The sequence below is a fragment of the Ostrea edulis genome, chromosome 7 (assembly GCF_947568905.1).
Source record: "Ostrea edulis chromosome 7, xbOstEdul1.1, whole genome shotgun sequence".
NCBI classification, from domain to species: Eukaryota; Metazoa; Mollusca; class Bivalvia; order Ostreida; family Ostreidae; genus Ostrea; species Ostrea edulis.
Window position 1 is genome coordinate 43697534 of NC_079170.1, and position 13430 is coordinate 43710963.

A 13430-nucleotide genomic window follows, 5' to 3' on the forward strand; every position below is an offset into this window, starting at 1 on the left:
ACAGTTCAGAACAGATCATGCATCAAAGGTTAAGCAAGTCACAGTGAAGACAGCAGAAATAAAATGTATATATAGCATAAAAATATATCAATCACATCCATGTACATACATGTTTTAATGATTTTTGATATAAAACCCTGGGAGAAAATTCATGTAATGAGTATTTGGCCTGATCAAAGCATGGACCTTACAAAATATGTACATACATGAAGTTGCGCTTGCCCAAACGGTGGCACCGTCAACATATTAATAATGATAATATAATAATGACATTTATTTATATAGCGTCCTATATAACTATAAATAATCACTCTAAAGCGCTGCAAAGAATAAAAATGATACAACATGTTATAAAAGTAGCAAAAGGAAATTATAATAGCATTAAGACAGATACTATCAAAACAATGCTAGCAAAATATCAATAATGTAAAGTAAAATTACTAAAATCTAAAACATGATGTGCATGAAAAAAGTTCTACGCCGTACAATTTAATCAAATGATATAAAATACAATAGTTGAAATAAATATACAATTATATACACTTGAAAAAAATCATGTTAAAATGATGGTAAAGAAGCCATAACGATTTAACCACCTATGCTACTAATAATATGCAAGTCTAAAAAGACGTGTTTTTAAATGTTTTTTAAAAGTGTTCAAATTCTGACAACGGTGGAGGGTATCAGGCAGAGAGTAGCTGCTGCCACATCGAAGCGCCTGTACATGTGTACAACGATGCACGTGTAAAAAAGTAAATTGTGTATGTTGCAGTCGAGCGGTTTAAGATTTGAATAAATAATTAGCATTAATAACGACAAAAATACTTAAATGTAAGTTTACAGTTTATGAAGTTGCATAAGAGTCTTAGGCTATATATCACGTCTTTTCCAGCAGATGACTGATGGCTTTTTTAATATTATTAACGTTCTTTTTACGATTCATAGTGGTGGATCTAGAGGGGGTGTAGGGGTCACTCCCTCCATTTGGTCAGACAGATATCAGCCCTGAGCAGCAACAAAAAACAAAAAAAAAAAAAAAACAAAAACAAAAAAAAAACAAAAAAAAAATCTGACAAACCCATCACCTGAATAATAATTTTAGAGCAGTGATCTGTAAAAACAACGCTATATTGTTGAATATTTGCTGATTGTTTTTAGGCCCGATTTCCAAGATTGTGTCTTCTCGATTATTTCAGAGACAAATATATGTCTCTGATTATTACATACTCACTAACATACTTACATGTACATGTATCTATATCAGCCCTATAATATGCATTGCATTTAAAATTTCAAAGCCATCTTTTGAAGAAAAAAAAGTATTGGGAAAGGGAATTAAATTTTAAATTCTTTTTTTTAAATTCTTCTTTTCTACATTTATTTGCAATGGCATGTACAATTTTTTTTTAGTCATCTGTAGTTGAAAGTAGCTCCCGGGAATAAATTCACACGACGGATCTCACTCTAAGTTTAGTGTGCACCGTAAACTTCCGGATCCTTAAACTTGCCAATCCTTTCTGGCCGCAAGCTTATAGGCGAAGTTTTTGTCCGCTAGCTTGACTTCAGTAAGTTACCAACTTGTTACTTAGCAAGTAAGCAATTCTTCTGTCTGTCTAAACCTGTAATTATCATGGATACTGAGGTTTGTTTCTTTTCTGTTGCAAAGATTATTATGCTAAGTTTTCAAGAGCAGCTTGTCAACATGATTACATGAATGTGATGAAAAGACTCGGAAAACTCGACACGTACGCGTTTGACAGAAACCAGAATAATATTTGTTGGAATATCAGAACTACAGTATACAATAGCTGTAAAAAGACATCACAACACGCAACAGTCCAACTACATTGATCAACTTCCCAAACGTGGGTTATACTACATGTCTTACAATGTGACCGTGTTTGAGAGCGAAGCAAAAAGTATCGGCATTGGTATCTATATCGCATCCATAACATAACAAAACAAAAAATATCCTGAAGTCAGCACAGAGTTTTGATACAATCTTAGCAAACTTGTGTATATAGTATGTTAGGATTAAAGGGACCTAACAGACTGCCTTTAAATTTTTAGTTACTTGCTTCAGCAGGTTGGGAACACTTCTCCTACAATGAGATATTCTCGCTAAAATGCGATTATCCCTCTCTAGCGAGAGTAAATATATCACGTACAACCGAGAAAAACACCCGTGGAGTACATCTCTTCGTGTTTCATATGAAAAGAAGAAAAAGTGCTAAAATGTCTGATACTTCTGCAAATATATTAATCAAAACAAAAACACTCACGATGTGTATTGGATTTCAGACTGCTTCCCTCTTACTCAGCAACTTTGATATGAAATTTCTTGACTATGTTGTCAATTTCATAGAAACAATTCACATCATGTTGAGTGTTTGTTGCACTTTAATATTCAGTGTTGCACAGGATTTGCCATTATTTACGTCAAAACACCTGTTTATGGTAATGTTTATTTCTCGCTAAAGAGGGATAATCGCGTTTTAGCGAGAATATCTCGCTATAGGGGAAGTGTTCCCAACCTGTTCAAATTCTCAAGACTTTGGTATTAACCGTGATAATGCTAAAAAGTTTTTCTAGTCGGAATGCCAGAATATTGTTCTGTTTTGTAATACATATATCATTTACTATAGGATTAGGTTGCTGTCGTTAACCCTACACCATTTATATGCAAATTTTCTTCATTACGTTGGATTCTACACATCCCGTCATCTGTTGCAGTCCATCTTGGGGTTTATAGTAACTTACCTTTTAAAATATATCTACTTGTGGTCACCATCACAATATTTAAATTTTAAAGTGGTGTTGATCATCCTTTTAGGCAGGTCAGATTCGTTTTCACCAGCTATTAGCTTCAGAGTTCAAACTTGTCAACTATATTTTAAATGTTCAGTGCTGAATGACTCAAGTTTAATAGGTGTAAGACAATCAAGATGATTGAATGATATTATTACTTTTGCTGTGGAACTTCACCGGGAATCCATAGTTTAAATATGCCTGATTGCATTCAAATCTACGCCATTTGGACCATAAATATTCAAGTTTGATAGTTATTGTTTAATTTTTCATCAGTTTTCTCTAATTTCCTTTGAAAAATGTATGTACATGTTACCTATAGGGAGAGCTTTAAGCTGTGAGTGGGCTTTGCTTTCTATAACTTTCCCAAAAAATGAACACTTTTTAACAGTTTGGGAACACTTCCCCTACAGTGAGATCTTCTTGAAAAAAAACATGATTATCCCTCTCTGGTGATAAGTATACATATATTTGTGTTTTACTTGAAAAAGAAGAAAAAGTTCTAAGATGTCTGATGCTGTCACAGATATATACACCAAAACATGATTTGCATTGGATTTCAGCCTCCTTAATCTCTCTAACATAGCAACGTTGATATGAAATTTCTTGATTGTGTTTACTTATCGATTTTATAGAGGCAATTCATGCCATATTGAGTGTGTGTTAGACTTATCCACAAAATTTGTAATTATTTTCAATCAAAACACCTGTTTATGGTGTTTATTTATATTTTATTATTTATATTTTGTGTTATACATTTTTTTTTCTTCCTAAAGAGGAGTGATTAATACTGGCGTGCGTCCTGCGTAAATTATGCATTAAATTTGCTCAGGATGCATGATTTCAATAAGTGTTCATCTCAACAGACGCATAAAATTTTGAAATGAAAAATGTGTAGTGTTTTAAATTTTTCCAAGTAATCAGAAGGAAATGTACTAGACACTTGAGATATTCCAAATGACAGGAATGATATGAAGTCGTACTGCATTGACAAATGAAACAGTGATATCAATACGATGGGTAGACAAAACTTACCCTTGAAGCGATACCACCAAAAATTTTTTTTTACCAAATCGGATAACGTCAACTGCATATTTAAAAATCTGAGAAGAAGCAAAAGATTTATTCTCTAAAGGGGGATAACAAGAGTAAGACTTTTTCCTTAGATATAGTTTCATTTTTACCTGTGACAATCGAGCTATTAGTTTGAAACAATAAGATTTGGAATGCTTTGATTTTACATGTAACTTGGGACTCGTTAACCCCTTACATGGCAGATATGTGTTTTTTACGCATTTCCGATAGATTATGTGGAGGATTTGTTTAAAGTCTGAAAATAAGGGTTATATATAACATTGGTCCCATGATATTAACCATTTTCAAAACAAATCACTGAAAGAGGGTTAACCACATTTTAGTGAGAATACCTTGCGATAGGGGAGGTACGTGTTCCCAACCTGATAAAGCTGATTTTTCAAAATACATGAGGGTATGAACTGTGACACTTCATGCTGGCATACTTCATGAAAAACGTGCAGGCCTGAAGTGTAACATTTCATACCAAAATGAAAATTTATTTTTTATATTTACTTCTTTCATCATTTCTCTCTGAATTCCCATCCATCTGATCAAACTAGATGTACTTATCTACTTAGTATCAAGATTTATGCACAGATCACTGGTCATTCACAACTGCAGCACACTTGGGAGGAAATGGTTATTATTACAATTTGTAAAGATAAATGTAAATATGTTGTGTATAACTTTCCAAACATGGGTTACACTGTATACACCTTTTTGGGGTTATATTGCTACCACATAACTCAGCTAACACATGGACTGTATTGTATGTATATATTTCCCAAATGTGGCATAACTTCAAAACATGGGTCAGCCTACATAAAAGTCTAAACAATTTTATTTTTCATCATAAATTTGATTGTCAAACAATATTCCACTATTATATTTCGTTGTTTGTAAAGTGTCAGATCAAAAGAATGTTCTATAATATGACAATCATTCTAGAGGGTGGTTGGAAAGTCCTGTAATTTTGGTGTTGGTCTGATAATAATACAAAAGAAGCAGTCAGACAATGTGTCCACTAAGCAATTATTTAATCATCAAAACATCCAAGGATGTAAATAATAGTAATAACTTAAGTTCCTCATTTTAGTAACGCTGTTATATATCTCGGCATCATGATGAGTTTGGTAAAGGTTAATGAAGGCCCGAGGTGTACCGAATGGAATTTTGTTATAAAGGTTAATGAAGGTCCAAGGTGTAGCAAATGGAATTATGTTGTAAAGGGAATTTAAGAGACAGGGTCCATTTTAGAATGATATTTAATCACTCTTTGAACTATATCGAAGGAACAAAAGGCCAAGAAAATTATTCATTTGGACAAGAGAGAAAGATTAACCAAATCAGCAAAGCAGAAAAACATCTGTGAATAGTTTCAATTCATGGATGATGGTATGACATACTTCATTTGTGTTTCTCATCACAGGAATAATAGAGAGAGAGAGAGATATATCGTCTGTAAACTTTTCACATTTTCCTCGTCTTCTCCAAAACAGTGATAAACACTATTTTAGACTCTAACCTAAAACAATGTATTTTTTTTTTTTTTTTCTTCCAGTTTTCGGTAGTGATAGGCAGACAGTGCTGATGTAGGAAGTAAAGCATGAGCCTCACCATTACCATCATCATTACATCCACGAATAAAGCTTCACATGCTGACGGCTTTAACAGCACCGTTCATTAGTAGGAGGTCCGAGTCTCTGATAGCATGAGAAGACAGACCATGGCCATGGTGTTATTCCAGTGAAGAAAAAAGAATTTAGTTGTTCAGAAGGTATTTTACAATCCAACCCTGTTAATACATGTATGAAAGGTGAAGATAACGAACAGTGAATAATCTCATAACTCCTAAATATAAGAAATACAAAATAGAGAGTTGGGCAAACATGGACCCCTGGATAAACCATAGGTGGGATCAGGTGCCTAGGAGGAGTAAGCCCTATATCTTGATCAGGTAAAAGAAGTAATCCATAGTCAAAATCAGTGTGCCAAGAACAGTCTAACAATCAGTATGAGACATTAGACAGCATTTGACCAATTGATAAATTGTATTAGATTGAATGGTTTGCTTGAGGTCGATTGACATCAGTGATGGGAAACAAATTAACACTTTAAATTTCCTCTCACCAACAGTGATGTAATAAAACATCATATTCTACTTGGATCTGTTCACTGATTCTGATGGAGAGAATAGATAAAGATGTTATATTTGACATTTTATAGTTTATATGTGTTTGTGTGACTGGTCATGTTGTTGAATTTGATCTATTGTTATTTATTTCCATTGATAGTGGTAAGACAAGGTGTTGACCAATGAGAGTAAGGATGAAGAAGCTGAGAAACTTTGTGCTCACTGCATTTGTTTCCATCGCTGTTCTCTTCCTGTATTCCATGTGGAGCAATCCCATCGGACAATCAAGTATGTTCAATTGAGAGTTACATAAAAGTGGAACATAAATGATAGTAAGAATAATCATATCTGTCTTGGCATGGGACCTGTTTTACCCATGTTTTTGCATACCCTGCTCCCTACACACCTTCTCAGTTTCTCCCTCCCCTCTGGAGGGATGGAAATGGGTTACATTCCTTTCCATTTTCAAATAGGCCCAGGTTAGACAGCCTGCTAGGAAGAAAGAGATCAGATCCAACTTTGCCCTGGGGAAAAAACTGTCCCTCTATAGAATTTCCCCATAAATGACAATGAGTTTGCAAATGAGGGAAATTTTCTGCAGGGTTTATTTGATCCATGTGGGAACATTTGATTTAGGTCTGTGTTTTCGATTCTATGCTACAAATCCTCATCTTAACAAAGAAAAAAGGATACTGAAGTATGCTCAACTTTCCCATGATACATACCAGTGTGTCATGCTTTGAATTCTGACTAAGATTTCCCATTGGGGTCCAGATTAGAATAGGTCCTCAGTACCCCTTCCTTGTCATAAGAGGTGATTTAATGGGGCGGTCCTTCGAATGGGATTGTAAATACAGAGGTCCAGTGTCACTCCAGGTGTGGCATAATAGATATCTCTCCCTGCTCAAAGACCGTAAGTGCCAAGCATAGGTCTGAATTTTGCAGCCCTTCACCGACAATCTTGATGTCTCCATATGAGTGAAAAATTCTCGAAAGGGACTTCGAGCAATATATATACAATTCTGAATAAGAATGATAAGAACCAAGCAAAAAGAATAAGTCTCCAAACTTCGTCTGGGAGACTTAATAAACATTGCATTATTGAGAAGATGGTGGGACCTACAAACTAGTATCAAGGTCAAGTGAATCCATTGACCTTGACCCTTGAATCTCCACAAATAAACTTATCAAAAGGAATTGATTCATTTAAGTCACTATATAAAAAGTAAATAATCATTGCATGTTTGAACAAGATGGTGTTAAAATTATGAATGATGATGATAGAAAAGAGGGAAAGATGATATAAGAACTGTCAGTTATAATGATCATTGAAGAGCATATAAGCTTACATTTACATAATATACTTCCCAAGTCTGAGAGAATTTGACGTATCATGACTGGCACAGTTGTTATACACCCTTGCAAATGAAGTTTAGGGAGGGGGTATACTGGAATCACCTTGTCCGCCTGTCTGTCCGTCCATCTGTCTGTAGACATGATATCTCCAGAGTATAACACTGAGAAAAATATTTGTTTAAAACTTTATATCTTATATGAATAAGGAAGTTGTGCACCTGCTATTTTGATGGAGTTTTATTTCAATATTATAGAAAATTATAGATTTTTTTCTTCCTTTTGAGTGAGTGTTGTCATTGTCCAAGGCATGAATAGATTTGATTCAAACTTTTTATTGATATTTTTTAACATATTAAATGTTAAAGTAAATTATTAATGTATTTTCTTCTCTCTTTTTTTCAGGTTATCTTAAAATCCAATAAACAGATTTGATTCAAACATTTTTATGAAGATTGTTAAAATTAAAGGAAGTTCTGGATATTTTTTTCCCATTTTAAGGGTGTTGTTGTGTTATGTTGTCATTGTCCAGAGTGCATGCATATCTTAAAAACCATTTATTCTTCATTGAGTGCAAATTCACTATATGTGTATTTCCGACATCCAATGTGTCCTGCAGGGGGTATATGTCCTGTTAGGACAGTTATAGTCAAGATGAAAGGCTACACCACCACTAGGATTCAGAGTGGGATTATATTTATTTGACTTTTCGTAATCTTTTGACATCTGCTTTAACAAGAATTATATTTACAACTGTATATTGTACATGTATGACCCTTAAGTTTGTATATATTTTATCTGTGATATAATTTTGGCACAGAATCAGGAGGGGTTTGGGGGTGTCACTATATTGTTAACAAACACCATTTTCTAGCAATGATCTAAAATGCTTAAATCACTATTGAAATCCATGGAATTAGCAATCTCCATAAAAGAAAATATAACAGTATGGAAAACATTTCATGCATTTTTTCCCATGTATATTATCAGGTAAATCAAAACTGGTTGCAAGGAAGGACTTTCTAAGGAAGGTGAGAATTCATCATTTAAACTTCGTCCTGACAATTTGAAAACTGTCATTTTAGCTCAACTGAACTTTTCAGATCAACGTTCTTAGTCCGCTGATGTCATATTTTAATTTTGACTTATCCAGAACCAATAGTATTATAGTACTTATTGTTATTAGCAGAATATGTTGCTGTGTAGGACGGTATTATAATAAATGAAAACTGCTATAAACTTTTTTTTTTTTTTTTTTTACATTATTCAAATTAAATTGAAATGGAGTAAAATGTTAACTCTTGAGCTGTTGTAGTATATGCATGATGTACATGAACTATAGGTTTTGTTTTATAACAACATTGTGGGTTATAATATCATATTTTTTATTTCCTGTTAGAAAACTGGTATTTACAGTCGCAATGATCAGCCTCTTGGATCTCTTCTCAAGGAGATGGGTGAGAAAGATTTCGAGTACCTCAGGAAAGAGCGTTTGTACAATCTACGGAAAAAATGTGAAAAAGCGCAAGAAGCCAAACTCGTAAAGAAGAATGTGCCTGCCAAAAAACTGGGTCACATCATTGTCAATGACCAGTATAAGGTGTTATACTGCTACATTCCTAAGGTGGCGTGCACCAACATGAAGCGCGTCTTCTTGATCCTCACAGGTAAGATGAACAGCACAAATCCGTTGGCTCTGAAAAGTGGGGATGTTCACATGAAATTGGATAAACATCTGAAATATTTAGATTCTTACCCAGAGGAAGAAGTGCCAGAGATTCTTAGAACATACAAAAAGTTGATATTTGTAAGGGAGCCGCTGGAAAGGTTATTGTCTGCTTATCGGAACAAATTTACTGAAAAAAGTCCCTACTTTCATAAGAGGTTTGGACGAAGAATTATACGCAGGTTTCGAAATGGATATAATGGATCGCAAGAAATTCTGGGTAATGACGTCACCTTCCTGGAATTTGTCAAATACATTACGCATCCAAACACGATAGAGAATGAAGGCTATAATGAGCACTGGGCGCATTATTCTGCCCTCTGTCATCCATGTCATGTCCAGTATGACTTTGTGGGGAAATACGAGACCATCGACGAAGACGTCAACTTTGTCCTAAAAGATTTGAAAATTGACCAGTTGATAGCATTTCCAAGAAGAAATGCTACGTACCAAAAATCCAAGACCAAGGACCAGCTGGAGTCCTTCTACAGTACGATTCCAAAAGATCTCCTGGGGAAGTTATGGAAGATCTATCATACCGATTATCGTTTGTTTGACTATCCTTACCCAGCGGTCCTGGAGAAATTCTTGGCCCCTGAGGAAGATGTTTAGTGACAGAGTAACAGTGAGATTTCTTTTTGATGTCCCTTACAACTGCCAAAGTTGCCAAAGTTGAAAAATTCCCACCATGTGTTTTGATGATGTTTTCACATATGACTGTGTGTGTATTTTTTAGCCCTTTACTTTGAAAGTAACAATTTTTTATTCTTTATCTGGTTTATGTGTTGTTACGAATGTGCTAGATTTACTCAGAAATCCACCAGAGCCTGACAGGTACATGTGATTGCATTCTTTTTATATGATATATATGAAACATTTTACGAATCACTACATTAATACCATTTATGATATATACAACTGTGTATAGTCACTTGTGTCATAATTTTCAGAACAGGTGCAATAATCAGAAGGAAAAAAAAACTCACACATTTGCCTATAATATTGTATGGTGCAGTTTTGATGGTGTCTGATTTAGATATACTGGGCAAAATTAGAATGATGCACATATGTAACTTGTAAAAATAGCCTCACTAGAAATCCATGCTTCATGAAAAGTATGCAAGCAGGAACCTTCATGCTTCATGTACCCTCATACATGTTCAAAAATGAATTTTATTTCTTCTATTTACATTCTACTTTCTGTTAGAATATTCCTAGTCATTAAAATAGGTGTACTATATATGTATTTTTTATGCCCCCCGCCCCCCCCCCCCCCCCCCCCCCCCCTGAGATCAAAGATCGGGGGGTGGGGGGGGGGTATTGTTTTTGTCCTGTCTGTCAATCTGTCTGAAACTTTAACCTTGCTAATAACTTTTGAACAGTAAGTGCTAGAGCTTTGATATTTCACATGAGTATTCCTTGTGACAAGACCTTTTGACCCTTGACCTTGGCATTTGACCTACTTTTTAAAAACAAATTGACATTGGTCATTGCTTCTAAATGGTAAACATTAGAGCTTTCATATTGCACATGAGTATTTCTTGTGACAAGAACTTTCTACTGGTACCAAGATATTTGTCCTTCTGACCTTGGCATTTGTGTTTCACAAACACATCTTGATTTTACATCTGTATCCATACGGACATTGTTTACAACTACAAGGCATTCATGAGGAAATGTCTATAGTTACAATTATACAATTTGTAAAGATGTCAAAGGCAAAAATATTGGAAATGTTCATATATGTATATCCAACTGAACAAAGATCCATATACATGTTTGAAAATACAGATGTTAAGGAGATATGCTACATCATCATAATGGCTGACTTCCTTGTAAAACATGGATTAAAATATAAATATAAGCAATAATAGTGTATTCCTATCTGATTTAAATGCTTAGCTTAGTAGCTCAGAAGGTTAGCGTGTCAACTGCTGAACTGTAAATCATGGGATCGAGTCCAGCAGGATTTGAAAAAAAAATCAGATTATTTTCTACTAAAAGTGCATTTTTTTATTTAAAAAAATAAATATTGATATACATATCTTCCATGAGTATTCCACATTCAATTTCTCTGGTGTAGCATTCCTCTTTAAGACCTAATTTGATTCTCTAAATAATTCAGCCTGTTGAATTTTTGCTGCCGTTTCAGGTCAAAGTGACTTGCTAATTGTACACAGTCCTTTGCTCTTATTTGTTGTAGGATCAGATTAAATAACCACTTTGTTTTTGTATTTCATGTTCAAGTCCTGTGTGTATTTACACATTAATCTAGTCTAACAGGTTGTCTTGTTGATTTCATGAATAAGTATATTTCAGCTGAGATTCTGAAATCCTAGAATTGTGGTATTTTTGATATTAAAGGTAATGTACCCTGTTATACGTTATTATGTACTTGTATACAGTATTGTGATTTCAAAATCCATTTTTTACATACATATATATCTACACCTAAACCATTTTTTTTCCCCAGTATATAATATAGATCATGGTCTTACATAAGTTTGATTTGTTAGGGGTCCTGCTATATGGTGGGTACCCTACAGTTACAGCTCTGTCTATAAGAACTTTATATGTACATGTAATAACCCAAGTTTCCTTTGTAAGATTTTCGGAAATTTTATTATTTGAAGCAGAGGAAGGCCTTTTTTCAGTTTTCAGATTTATAGCAGGACCCTTTCTGACTTTATATCAATTTTCTAGTTTTTACAAATGATTTTGGTATAATAAGAGAAATCCATAAAATGGATTCTTGAAGTTGTTTTATTTCAGTGTTACCTGTACATTTTATGTAAGTATGGATCCTGATTCCACTGCCATAGTTTTCAATGGTGAAAGGTTTTTGTGGTTGAAATTGAAATGAACAACAATATCTATTTTTGTCTGTAGTATTGTCTTGTAAAATGATTTTTGGCTAAAGTGCCACATTGTTTTCCCATGCTGATCTTCGTCCGAGATTTCGCTGTATTTTTGGTGAGACTGAGTAGAAAGTATGGTCCTGGACAACAATCAGTATATATACATTTATATTTGTATTTTTCCATACACTGTACCTTGTTGCAAATCCATGATTGTTCTCTCTATGATCATTTGATTCTTTTCTGTCTTTAATCATTCTTAGTTACCTTAAATTTAATTCTATTTTTGCACTGATTAATAAACTGAGGATATATACAAAAATATCATTTTGTGTGCATTTTTTTTTTTTTATATATATAGTGTTTATGACACAGAGTGGTGCGTAGGAAAAAGTTAACCGTGAATTGCTGGTAGCACTCTGATACCCCCGACACACACACACACACACAAATAAAAAAGAGCTGCCGTATGATTTATAATGTTAAATGTTACAGAGTGCAAATTTAGCGAGTGGATCTATTTTGGAATGAGGATTCTATTGAGCTGCATTAAGAACCCATGCTCTGTGGGACCTGTAGTCTGACTTCATGGTTAGCTAGCTGTTCTTTAGTTCTTCAGACTGGGATGACACACTGACTGAAGGAATGATTTTATGATATGGTTCCCTACATGTACATTTGAATGATTCTGACTGATTGAGTAATCCTGCACTTTGGTTCCTTAGGTAATGTAATGATCCTGACCGATGAAATAATCCTACGCTTTGGTTCCCTGGGTAATGTAATAATTCTGACCGATGAAATAATCCTACGCTTTGGTTCCGTGGGTAATATAATGATTCTGACTGATGAAATAATCCCGCACTTTGGTTCCCTGGGCAAGGTAATGATTCTGACTGATGAAATGATCCCACACTTTGGTTCCCTTGGTAATGTAATGATCCCAACTGATGAAATAATCCCACGCTTTGGTTCCCTGGGTAATGTAATGATTCTGACTGATGAAATAATCCCACTTTTTGGTTCCCTGGGTAATGTAATAATTCTGACTGATGAAATAATCCTACACTTTAGTTCCTTGGGTAATGTAATGATTCTGACTGATGAAATAATCCCACGCTTTAGTTCCTTGGGTAATGTAATAATTCTGATTGATGAAATAATCCCACACTTTGGTTCCCTGGCTAATGTAATGATCCCAACTGATGAAATAATCATGAGCTTTGGTTCCCTGGCTAATGTAATGATTCTGACTGATGAAGTAATCCCACACTTTAGTTCCTTGGGTAATGTAATAATTCTGACTGATGAAATAATCCCACACTTTAGTTCCTTGGGTAATGTAATGATTCTGACTGATGAAATAATCCCACTCTTTGGTTCCCTGGGTAATGTAATAATTCTGACTGATGAAATAATCCCACGCTTTGGTTCCCTTGGTAATGTTATGATTCTGACTGATGAAATAATCCCA

At 34.4% G+C, this 13430-nt stretch overlaps 1 protein-coding gene across 3 annotated transcripts; it reads left to right on the forward strand.

Annotated features, from left to right (window-relative positions):
• Positions 1-1461: 1461 nt before the first annotated feature.
• LOC125655335 (carbohydrate sulfotransferase 11-like) lies at positions 1462-12283 on the forward strand. 3 transcript variants are annotated; one of them, XM_048885591.2, is made up of 5 exons: positions 1462-1565; positions 5447-5662; positions 6180-6307; positions 8363-8403; positions 8772-12283. In XM_048885591.2, the coding sequence occupies exons 3-5, from the start codon at positions 6202-6204 to the stop codon at positions 9708-9710; spliced, it is 1086 nt and encodes a 361-aa protein (XP_048741548.2). In that variant the 5' UTR covers positions 1462-1565; positions 5447-5662; positions 6180-6201; the 3' UTR covers positions 9711-12283. The 3 variants fall into 3 exon arrangements, with proteins under 3 accessions (XP_048741548.2, XP_048741550.2, XP_048741549.2); XM_048885593.2 differs by having other exon boundaries at positions 1506-1592; XM_048885592.2 differs by lacking the exon at positions 1462-1565 and adding an exon at positions 3968-5280.
• Positions 12284-13430: the final 1147 nt, after the last annotated feature.